General features: G+C 40.3%; 1 protein-coding gene across 3 annotated transcripts in view; it reads left to right on the top strand.

Moving 5' to 3' along the window:
* SCGN (secretagogin, EF-hand calcium binding protein) overlaps positions 1–12169 on the top strand; it is an 86059-nt gene that overhangs the window by 45713 nt on the left and 28177 nt on the right. Inside the window, exon 11 of one of the 3 annotated variants that reach the window (XM_001082266.5) lies at positions 3546–4108. The exons of the other annotated variants lie outside the window; for them this stretch is intronic. Coding sequence (XP_001082266.1) covers positions 3546–3674 — 129 coding nt within the window. The 3' untranslated portion in view covers positions 3675–4108. Of the gene's footprint in view, positions 1–3545; positions 4109–12169 lie in introns of those variants that run through there. 3 annotated transcript variants of the gene reach the window in all.

Raw genomic sequence — 12169 nt, 5'->3', positions numbered from 1 at the left:
TAGATATAATTGAGTATCTACTACGGGCAAGAATTGGGAAGAGAAGGCCAGACCCAAAGGTCCCCCAACTGCCAGGATTAAAGGGAAACAGGTCAGCATTTTTCAATCAATTTTATCTCAGATCCACTCTCACACTGTCCTATGAGATGAATGAGGAAAAAATTACACTTTTACATGAAAGGTTATGATACAGTGTAGTGATGAAAAATATACACTTTGGGACCTGCCTGCCTGGATTTGTATCTTGGTTCTGACATGGCTCAGCTGTGTGACAGTGGGCAAGTTAATTAACCTCTCTGTGCTTTAGTTTACTCATCTATGAATTAATGATGAAAGTAGATACAACCTCCTAGGGTTGTTCTGAAGATTAGAGTTAATGTATTTCGAGCTTTTACCTAGGGAACCTATCTGCAATTATATTAGTCACTTGTTATAAAAACTCTTGTTAAGACTGAGGCTCCAAGGGTTTCTGGTGATGTGTCTTCAGTGACACGTGCATTTTTTGAGCTGTGGCATTTAGGTCTCCTGACTCATATTGAGTTGTTCAATATTAAAAACATAACTCAAAAGGTCCGCAGGAACTTCCCTTACATACATCCGCATTCATTCCCACATCCCCTAACACACATACATTCATACACCAAAAATATTTTCCACTCACTGGAAGGAAATAATTACTATGGTGGGAAACAAAGCCCATTATTCTTCAATTACAAAACAAAACAAAAACAAACTTAGAATAGTTTGAATGAGGTAAATACATTGGCAAATTAATTCACACTAATGTGTAAATGACTACCACTTGAGTATTTTTCTAATCTTGGGATTTGCCAAAAGGATCCTGGGGCCATTTAGTGGAGAAAAGTTTTAGCAACAAGTCACCGAAGATGGTGAAAAGCAAAAATTCCCACATTGCACTGTACCACAAATGAACTCCCACCAGGGGGGTCTCAGAATGCAGCCTGTTTTCAGGACCTCTGAGCCCCATTTCCTCGGGCCACATCTATACTTGCCTGGTACTGGCAGAGAACTACAAGAGAACCTATTGACAGGTCGAGCTATATTGTGGCCTCAGAGTCTAATCATTCAGGAAGAGTGAAGTTGATCAAATTTATCTTCTGGTCCCAGACTTTCAGCTCCCGATCTCTCTCTGAACACCAGCCCTACTCCGGTGTTTATTATTCCTCCTCTGCCATCTGGCTCCCAATTTCTTTTGCTGTTTCCTCCTTCCTCCTATTTAAAAACTGCTATCAATAATAGATTTGGTGTCAGTCATTTGCCCCATTGGACAGTGCAAATTAACGAGTCTTAAAGTGGCTTGCTAGTTAAGGGACAGTTTGTTTTTCCCCTACTGATGACGTTTTTAGTGATTTTGTTTTTGGAAACGAAAAAAACCTTGGGGCAGGGTTGGGTAATGGAGAGTGCTTCCCAGAGCCCCTGAAATCAAACCTGCGGGTGGCTGCCTTCTCTGTTCACTCATAAAACTACTCCAGTAATCAAGGGGCTTGGAAATTTGACTAAATTTGTTTTTTGTTTTTTCTCTTTGTATATTGACTTTTAAATTTAGATTTGTGAACACAAGTTTTCTGAAAAGGAATTTGGTGGAAAGGCTTTATTCCCGTTAATAGTTTGAAAATGGGGCTGGGCATGATGGCTCATGCCTCTAATCCCAGCACTTTGGGAAGCCGAGGCCGGTGTATCATCTCAGGTCGGGAGTTTGAGACCAGCCTGGCCAACATAGTGAAACCCCATCTCTATGGAAAAAATATAGTTAGCCAGGTGTGGTGGTGGGCACCTGTAATCCCGGCTAATTGGGAGGCTGAGGCAGGAGAATCGCTTGAACCTGGGAGGTGGAGGTTGGAGGTTGCAGTGAGCTGAGATTAGCCACTGCACTCCAGCCTTGGTGACAAGAGTGAAACTCCGTCTCAAAAAAAAAAAAAAAAAAAAAGAAAAAACGGGAAAATGGAGGACACACTTTTCAGTGTAAACCAGGGTGCAGAGAACAAAAGGGGGTTTGAATCTTACAGTCAGTGCCCACCCACGTTTCCAGCGAGTTCTGTTTATGCAAATAAAGGATTCAAACTTGCTTAGTTCCGATTGGTTGTTGGAGCTGAGTTCTGATTGGTCAATAGAGCTGAGCCCTGATTGGTTAATTTAACTGAGTTCTGATTGGTTGGTTCAGATGAGCTCTGAAAGCCCCCAGAAGAAAAAGGTGCTGGTTTTCAGGGAACTTGAGTAAGCTGTCATCTCTAGTCAAAAAAGGACCACTTGGATCTATTTTAAATTTAAGGCCAGTGGCTGTGCACGGTGGCTCATGCCTGTAATCCTAGCACTTTGGGAGGCCAAGGTGGGCGGATCACCTGGGGTCAGGAGTTCAAGAGCAGCCTGGCCAACATGGTGAAACTGTGTCTCTACTAAAATACAAAAATTAGCTGGGCATGATGGCGGGTGACTGTAATTCCAGCTACTTGGGAAGCTGAGAGGGGAGAATCGCTTGAACCCGGGAGACGGTGGTTGCAGTGAGCCGAGATCACTGCCACTGCACTCCAGCCTGGGCGGCTGAGACTCCGTCTCAAAAAAAAAAAAAAAAAAAAAAAATTAGGGCCAGTGAGCCACGTGAGATCCATTTTGAACGATGGGCTCTTTGATTTTGACGTTTATTCACAGTTGCATCAGCACTCATGTAGTTTCTTTAGGCCAGCCTTTTCTCCACAAGAATGGTATGAAATTTTGCAATGAGCACTCAATTGGAATCAGAGGACTATTGAGGACTATCTCCAATTGTCAGAGGACTGTTGGACTATTCTTGGGCTCAAAAATGCTGCCACAACTTTCCAGCTTGGCAGGAAGCTTAAGCTTTCTCTGCACCTCTGTTTCCTAATCTGTAAAAGAGGTGGAATTATTTACTTCCCAGCATTATTGTGAAGCTTAAATGAAGTAACCTATGGAGAATCAATTTGTTAAAGCATTCCTCACTTTTGCAGGCCTTTGAGCTTGAAGTAAAAAACTTTTCCTAGCTAACATGTGTCATATTTCTAGCTAACATGCTTTCTTGCCCCCTAACATATCCCTTGGAGTAAATGTTACATCCCTAGCTCAACCACATGTTTTAGATTTATATTCAGTATAACCATTTTTTTTTTTTTAAATCACAGGCACAAAAATCTCCTACAGGGAGATAATGAAATGTGTCTTCTCTCATCAGTGCAGCAAGGCAGAAATTTATGATTATAATTCTCTACTTTGAGGCAACGTATCTTTACTATGCTTGCTAATAAGGCAGTGTTTCTCTAAGAACTGCAGGGAAGTGATGTGGAAGTAAAGGTTTTTTGGCCTGAAGGGACATGTTGAGAAATGAAACTGTTGGCAGAAAACTTATCCTTGGCAGCATTTGGTGGGATGAGGCGATAGACTCATTCCCTCACTCCCCGTGGCCTGTCTCCTCCAAGGCAGGACACCCTGAGCTTAGAGCGCATCAGAGAGGGTGTTAAAGGGTGGGAACACCATTGGCTTGCCTGTTAACATGTTGCTTTTGTCGCCCTCAGCCCAGCATCAGCGGGGTGGACCTTGATAAGTTCCGCGAGATTCTCTTGCGTCACTGCGATGTGAACAAGGATGGAAAAATTCAGAAGTCTGAGCTGGCTTTGTGTCTTGGGCTGAAAATCAACCCATAATCCCAAACTGCTTTGCCTTTTGCTCTTACTGTGTTTCTGTGCTCTTGCTGGTAGAATTGTATCTGTGCATTGCTGTTGGGGACACAGTGGGCAAACTCACAAATGGTGTGCTATTATTGGGCAAGAGGAGGGACGCTAGGGCCTTCCTTCCACTGGCATGATCTATCCCTGCCTCACTGTGCAGTGTCTGTGTTGTTTTCGCCTTGACCCTGGGCTTTCCTATCCTCCCAAAGAGTCAGCTCCCCTGTTACATGGCTCTGCCTGTCCTTCCCTGGTCACCAGGGGGACAGGGGCAGCTGAGTGCATTCATTTTGTGCTTTTCTTGTGGGCTTTCTGCTGAGTCTGAATGGTGTGTAGCGTTCATGGCAATTCTGTAACTTCAACATAGATTTTTTTAGTGTGTGTGGAAATAAATCTGCAATTGGAAACAAAAATGTACTGGTAATTGCTTTTGTCCTGTGACCTTTGAAATGTTCTAGCTGGTGGTTTGACTAACAAACCCCTGATGTAATGGAGAAGGATAGAGAAGGAGAGGGAAGGGCAATATCTTAAAAGAAATCCATACCACCAATCCTTCTATAGTTCTCACATGCCCTCACTAGGACTGACTTCCTGGTGAGCTGGCATTAAAGTGAGAGCTGCCAATAATCCCTTTTTATTGGAAGGAGGAGACCAGAACACTCATCCTGGACTGGGTTTTGTTCTTAAGTGCTTGGTGAGCTCACATGGCTAGGCAGGTAGAAATAGAGAAGAAATATGAAGAAAATGTTTCCCAAGTAACCCAGGCTCCCCTCTCCATCCCTTCCTTTTCCAACAGTGCTGTCCAGCAAATCTGGGACCATGGCAGCCTTCTTCTAGGTACCTGAGTGTCTCTCATGGGTGCCTCTGCATGCTCCTGGCCCCAACATGTGCCCTGCTCTCTTCTCTCCTGGAACTCTGATGCCATCCCCATGGAAAGGAGACTGCTGGGGCAAGGGCAGAGTTTCTGTGGGGCAGGCCCCACTTTCCTTTACTGTCTTCACCCTTTATTTTTCATGACACCCCTACCTTATACTAGACTGTGCAGTAATTTCAGGCTTCGTGAAGTGTTATAGATAATTCAGAAAAATTAGTGTAGAACAGTGTATTTAGAGCTGTTCATAACCCAAGAATTCTGTTTACAGGGGTTCCCTTCATTACACACCCTTTTCATAACTTGATTTTCTTCCCCTCAGGTCTCCCTTACCTCCAACATATAGATAATTCATATGAAGAACTACTATTTACTAAGTGCTTTCTATGTGCTAGGTACTTCTAGGTGCTTTCCATACCTTAAGTAATTTAGTCTTCACCAAATCCCTGTGAGATAGGTACTATCATGATACTCAGAGATGAAGAAACCGAGGTAGATAGAAGCTAAACAACATGTTCGTTATCACAGCTCTTACAAGTGGGAAGTCAGGGAGTCTGACTCTGGAACCCCATGCTCCTAACCACCATTTTATTTATTTATTTATTTATTTATTTATTTATTTATTTAAGAGATGGGCTTTCATCATGTTGCCCAGGCTGGTCTCAAACTCCTGGGCTCAAGTGATCCACTCGCCTCAGCTTCTGAAAGTGCTGGGATTACAGGCATGAACCACCATGCCTGGCCAACAACAGACAATTTTCATGCACCTTTCAGGAAGCCTTGACCCCTTTCTGCAGGTTTTTTCTCACAGTGGGATCTGCCACACCTCCCAGAAGGACAATTCTCCAAGTCTGGGTCATTCAGCCTGGAGTACACTTTGTGGGAGCTTAAAGAGAGTTCAGGAAGCACCACAGGGTGAGCCACACATGCAAGATTCTTCTGTTGATTGTCCAAATGGTGAGCTAACTGTGCACACATACACCCTTCACAGGACAAACAACTATTTTCAGAATTGAGACCGCCTGAACCCACAAAGAGGAAAAGACATTCTCTATTTCCACGACATCACATTATTCTGCAGTGATTAATTCCTCTTAATCTCCTGTTTTCTTGTTGTGTTTTAAATAACAGAAGAAGCCTTTTATTTTAACATAGTTGAATTTATTTTATATTTATTTATCGCAACATACTTTATGTTTGGTTTGAGAAAACCCACTCTATATGTCACAAATGCATTCTCTTCCACTATCACTTTTTTAAACTTTAAAATAATTGTAGTCATAGATACATATGTGTGTGTGTTTTTAGCACACCAATTGCCATTTAACCATTTTTAAGTGTATAATTCAGTGACACTAATTACATTTACGATCTTGTGCAATGATTACCACTATGTCTAAAGTTTACTCATCACCCCAGACAGAAACTCTGTACCCACTAAACAATAACTCCCAATTTCCCTCTTCTCCATTCTCTGTTAAGCTCTAATCTATGTTGTCTATATGAATTCACCTATTCTAGATATTTTATATAAGTTGAATCATATATTTGTCCTTTTTTGTCTGGTTTGCTTTACTAAGCATTGTAATTTCATGATTTATCCATGTTGTAGCACATATCAGAATGTCATTCCTTTTTATGGCTGAATTATTTTCCATTGCATGAGTAGTCTATATTTTGTTTATTCATTTGCCTGTTGATTGACACTTGGTTTGTTTCCACCCTTTGGTTATTGTAAATAATGCTGCAAGGAACATTGTCATATGAACATCTGCGTCCCTGTTTTCAATTCTTTTGTGTATATACGTAGGAGTGGAACTGGTGGTTCATATATTAATTCTATGTTTATCTTTTTGAGGAAATGCCAAACTGTTTTCCATATAGCTGCAACATTTTACATTCCCACTAGCAATGTATGAAGGCTCTAATTTTAATCTCCTGTTCCTAAATAGAGCTTTTATGGAACTGGCAAAAAGCAGAACTGGACCCAAGTCTGAGCCACATCCATGTAATTTATGACTCTTCCTTTAGCTACATGAAGAGAATCTTTCAGGTTTGCTGCTCCTGCAATGGGTGTACTGCATTCTTAGCTAAGGATGTGCATCCTCCTCAGTGTCTACCTAGTGGTGGCTGAGTGGAGGATAAGGGTGGGAAGGGACGTTTTATTCTTTTAGGAATAACTTGTTCAGATCCATTGAAAGAAGCTACATACCTTGAGCACCAGCAAGCTTTCAGTCATGGCACATACCTGAAACTCTATCAGAAGCCCTCAGGTTTCCTGCTCTATTACAATCTTAAGTTGATGAAGACCTTTCCAAGCATGCAAAGAAAGAGCTGGTGAAGATCTTTGAATAGCAAGAGGGTGGGTTTGTTCCACGTGACGAATGAGTTAACTATATCCTATAATGTAGGTGCTGGTGGATTCATTTATGGATGACCAAGGAAGATAAACGGACTTAGGTTTTTGTTGAAAAACCAGAGGCAGATCAGGGAGCTGAAGTAGAGGCTTCTAGTAGGCAGAAGTCTCTTATCAGAGCCCATGTAGTATGTATTTGATGGGTTGGGAAAAAGTGGAATGACATCCTGAAAGCTGTGCTTTGGTCCAAAGATGTGTGTTCATCCATTCATTCAACAAATACCTATTAAGAATGAATGAAGCCTTCTTCAATTGGTCAGGCCCTCAGACATACCACTCCCTCCCCTGAATTATGATCCCAGGTAGTCACTGTCCTACTCATCTGCCAACTATACCTCCAAATAGTGTTAATTTATATTTATGGATACTTTTCTTCTTAAGTGGATTGTAAAGTTATTGATACCAAGGAATTGTGTCTTGCAGTCCTTTGTATATCAAGCATTTTAGTTGTAATCAAGAATGCTGTTGACAGTGGTGGTGGTGATGATGGTGTTGGTGGACTAAGAATCTACTGCACAACATAGTTGGGGATTGGGCAGTGCTTAATGTAATCTTTTATTGGGTCTACATTATTATAAAGCAAAATAAAAATGTAATCATATTTGCTGCATAGTGTAGCCTAAAATAAATAGTTAAGTGATAGATCTCAATCACTCATTTTTGTAAAATTTCAGTAAAATTGGTGTGGGTATCCAGCTTTACTTTATCTCTTGATATTGCAATTTCTGGTCAATTCAGCCCCCAATTCTATAACACCCAGTAGCTGGAGTTGACTTAATATAACACAAGTAATGGACTTTCTGATTAAACCTGGACAAAGCTTGGTGTAAAAACAACTTCAGAGGCCCTACTGCCAGACCCATAAGCTTCCGTTTTGCTTCTTGATTGCTTATTTGTTTATAAGTTCTTGAAGGCAAAAGCTTATAGGTTTTTATTTTAGCAATAGTTAGCTTACTTTTGCTTTATGAGAGTTAGGGATACTTATAGCCATAACCTCCTCTATGAGACTTTTAGGACAATGTTGAGTTTCTAACTATAATAACAAACAGTCACAACCTAGGAGATAAACTCCTGCTTCTGCCTTCTCAAGGACCTTCTCTCTTCATTCCCTCCAGGGTTAAAGGAACTAATTATTTCGACTGTGGACCTTCCCTTGTTTTTCTTAACATTCTGGGCCATCTTAGTCTCCCTGACTCCTTCCACTGACATCAATCAGTTCCACTCTCCTCTGCTCCCACAATCCCTCCACCCTCGCTCCTCTCTCTGCAGTGACTTCACAGCTCCCTAGTCTCTCTTCTTGATCTTTTTCTAGTCTCTTCTTTCCACCTTCCACTTCATCCCTTTTGCCCTTGACCAATTAAAATGTACCCTTTCTTCTTGGATCTTCTTAAGTCCCAAGTTTTCCATAAATCTGCTCCACTCTCCACTATCTCTTTTCACCCAATTTCTATTATTCTTTAATTAATATCCATAATTTAATCATGATTCTCTTGTAGTTGCTGTATCTGTGGGGCTCTGTCACCTCCAACGAGGTGAAAACCTTTCAGTAAGATCTGAAACCCTTGTTTTAGACTTTGGTAGCAACTCCAACTGGCCCTGCCAGACCACTATATGAGTATATATCTCCTAGCACAGTTACCAGCACGGATGAGAAACTTTCCTCACCGAGCGATGGAGAAAGCCTTGCCTCTGAGGCTGGTTCCCTGGTATTTATTTCCAATTCTGACTTTTGCTAGCTGTATAGCCTGGGGAAAATCAACAAATCTCTCTATATATCCATTTCCTTATCTGAAAAATAATACTGACTTCCAGTGAAAATGATGCCGTATGTTCAGGATTTGAGAAAGCATCTCGCCGGGCCACCACTCCAAATGCATAGCACTGTCAGAATCAGCGATAAGAAATAATTAAAAAAAATAAGGCTCACAAATAAGATGAGACTTTTCCTGTAGGATAAAGCAGAGCCTGAGGTCTTGCTGGGCTCCAGATTCTGAGGCAAGAAGGAGCAGCAGCAGGCACGAGGAAGGTCCCTGAGCAGGGAGAAAGGAGTGGGTCTCATTGCTCAAAACCAGGGGCTGGAGATGGACTTCACAGGCATGAAAAGAGGCTGGAAAAGCTGAGTGGCGCTGCTGGGCCAAAGGCTTATGAGTGCCTCAAACCTAGGGAGCTGGACCTGTGCCAAGTCACCCACTACACCATTATGCAACCTCTAATATCCGGAGTATTTTTAGAGGGAAGGAGTCATAGGCCCCCAGTGCAAAATGTAGGTTTTTAGCTATGGCCCTAAGAGGCCAATCTTATGTAAGCACCAAACTACCTGACAAGAACTTAGAAGAGACAGAGAGAGAAAGAGAAATAGACAGAGAAATAGAAAGAGAAAGAGAAAGAGAAAGAAAGAGATCATTATTCACATAAGCCTGCAAACTTTAATTCTAAAGTTCATAAGGTTAGAAACAGAACTATCAGCAATCCTTCTGAGTATATGCCCAAAATAGAAGAAATCACCATCTTGTAAAGATATCTCACCCTGATGTTCATTGCAGCATTATTCACAGTAGCCAAGATATGGAAACAATCTAAATGTCCATTGACAGGTTAATGAATAAAGAAAATGTGGTATATACATTTAGCCTTAAAAAGGAAGGAGAGCCTGCCATTTGCCACAACATGAATGGACCTGGAGGACATTATGCTAAGTGAACTAAGCCTGGCACAAAAAAGAAAAATACTGCATGATCTCACTCACATGTGGAATATTTGAGGTTTTGTAAAAAAGAGCTCAAATACACAGAGATAGAGGATGAAACAGTGGTTGGGAGATGAGGAGGGGAGGGCACAGGCAGTGGGGAGATGTAGGTCAAAGGATATAAAATAGCAGGTATGCTAGGATGAACAAATTTCGAGATCTAATGTACAACATGAGGACTAAAGTTAATAAAATTGTATTGTATTAGGATTTTATGTTATATAAATAGGTTTTACCTGCTCTTGTCACAAAAAATGATGTGAGATGATAGATATGTTAATCTGCTTCATTATAGTAACTATTTTACTATCTATATGTGTCCTGTAACATCATGTTGTAAGACCCAAATATACGCAATACAATTTATTTTAAAAATAAATAAAACAAAAAGTTTTTAAGGTCATTCGGAAAAAAGCTCATGAGAAAAGCTAATGCTGAAGAGACTATTACAAAATCAATATTCAGGGAGTAAACAAATGAAATAAAAACAATACAGCCATATAAAAATACCTTTAAAATAGATATGTTTGTGTTTGCTAAAATATATGTAACATGTTTATAAAAGAATCTGTAATTTACTTTCCTCCAGGAAGAGGCACTGGGTGACAGAGTAGGAAGGAGACTTCACGGAATATTCTTTGTACCTTTTGAATTTTGAACCATATGAATGTATTATCTACTTAACCAAATATATAAATATAAAATTTAATAATTATAATATCAGTATATGTTTGCTTAGAACCCTTACAATAATAAAGGTATAATAATTAAAACAATTATTTAAAAATAGGCAGAATGAAATATAAACAAGTGGACATAAATAAGAACCCATTAAAATCATGAAAATAAAATATATAATTACTGAAATAATATTAGTGCAAGAAATAACTTTTGACCGGTCACATTTGGAATCAGTGAATACACATATTGCAGATAATTCACATAGGAAGACACAGACACACACTAGATAAAAATTAAAAAGAAGATAATTGTTTTTAGAGTCGACAACATATGTCTATAGCAACTGCAAAGAGAATAAAAATAGTGGATCAATACAACTTGAAGAGATAACAGTTGAGTTTTCAGAAATGAAGACATGAATCCTCCAAATGTGAATACATAGTGAATTCTAAACCTGGTAAATAAAAATAAACCCACACCAGAAACTTTACATTGAAAATGTAGAAAACAAAGGCTAAAGAAACCTCAAAAGCTGAGAAAAATGAGAAAATTATGTACTAAATAATAACTACATTGCCAGTAGATTCTTATCAGCAAAGCCAGATAATAAATGGACAGCGGAGTATTTCCACGTAAGAAAGGAAAATAACTGTTTATCTAAAATGTTACCTATCTAAACTATCATTCAAAATTAGGATGAAAGACTTTACATAGACAAATATTTTGAGGGTTTTACTCAACTTCCACCATATATTCTTATTAAGAACTAGATAAGGCTATATTTAAGCAGAAAACTAAATCCAAAAGGAAGTGTGGGATGCATAGAGTATGGCAATTGATTTTAAAATATTTAAACCTTAAAATGGACAGAGATTTGGCTAAAAATTGATTTGTAAGGATGTTCACTACAGTACCAACTATAACATATGAAAGTATAGAAACAACCAAGATGCCCAATAGTGCTACTCCAACCTTTGTAGCACTTCATTTGTATTAAAAATCTGGACTTTTAAAACAGCTGGTGTTTTCTTTTTCTTTTGAGACAGAGCCTTGCTCTGTCGCCCAGGCTGGAGCGCAGTGGCCCGATCTCGGCTCACTTCAACCTCCACCTCCCGGGTTCAAGTGAGTCTCCTGTCTCAGCCTCCTGCATAGCTCGGATTAGAGGTGTCCGCCATAGTTTTGTATTTTTTAGTAGAGATGGGGCTTCTCCATTGTTGGCCAGGCTGGTCTCGAACTCCTCACCTCAGGTGATCTGCCCACCTCTGGAAGCGCTGGGAGGATAGGCGTGAGCCACCACGCCCGGCCTAAATAGCTGTCTTTCACGTATTACATAATAATCTCAGAAACTGTCTTTGTGGCCTGTTATTTTCCTGGGAGTAGAGGTTAAAATACTTTTCTTTAAAAAGATGGCCAAGGTATAGTGTTGAAAAGGAGCAGCTCCCTTGTCCTTCTGGCAGGGAATGCGATGAAGTGGCCTGCTTCTTCAGTGCCCCGCTGCTTAATTCTCTAGGGGAGTACAGAGGGTCAGGTTGTGGAACTCAGTGCCTAGAGGATTAATGTTTACAACTCCTGAAGCCCCAGCCGACTTGTTACAGGTCCCTGTAGTTTGTCTTGTTGTCTATAGGCGGTTTATGTTAAACAGCTCAATTAAAGTCTCTACTTTAAGGACAGAGAAGTTTCTCTCAAATTCTTGATTTGGTGTACGCGTAGGTGGGCTTGGAGAACGAGTGCAAAGTTTTGACAACGCAGCAGAAATATAA

This window comes from Macaca mulatta, chromosome 4 (genome assembly GCF_049350105.2).
Source record: "Macaca mulatta isolate MMU2019108-1 chromosome 4, T2T-MMU8v2.0, whole genome shotgun sequence".
Taxonomy (NCBI): Eukaryota; Metazoa; Chordata; class Mammalia; order Primates; family Cercopithecidae; genus Macaca; species Macaca mulatta.
This window is presented reverse-complemented; position numbering and strand designations above follow the sequence as displayed.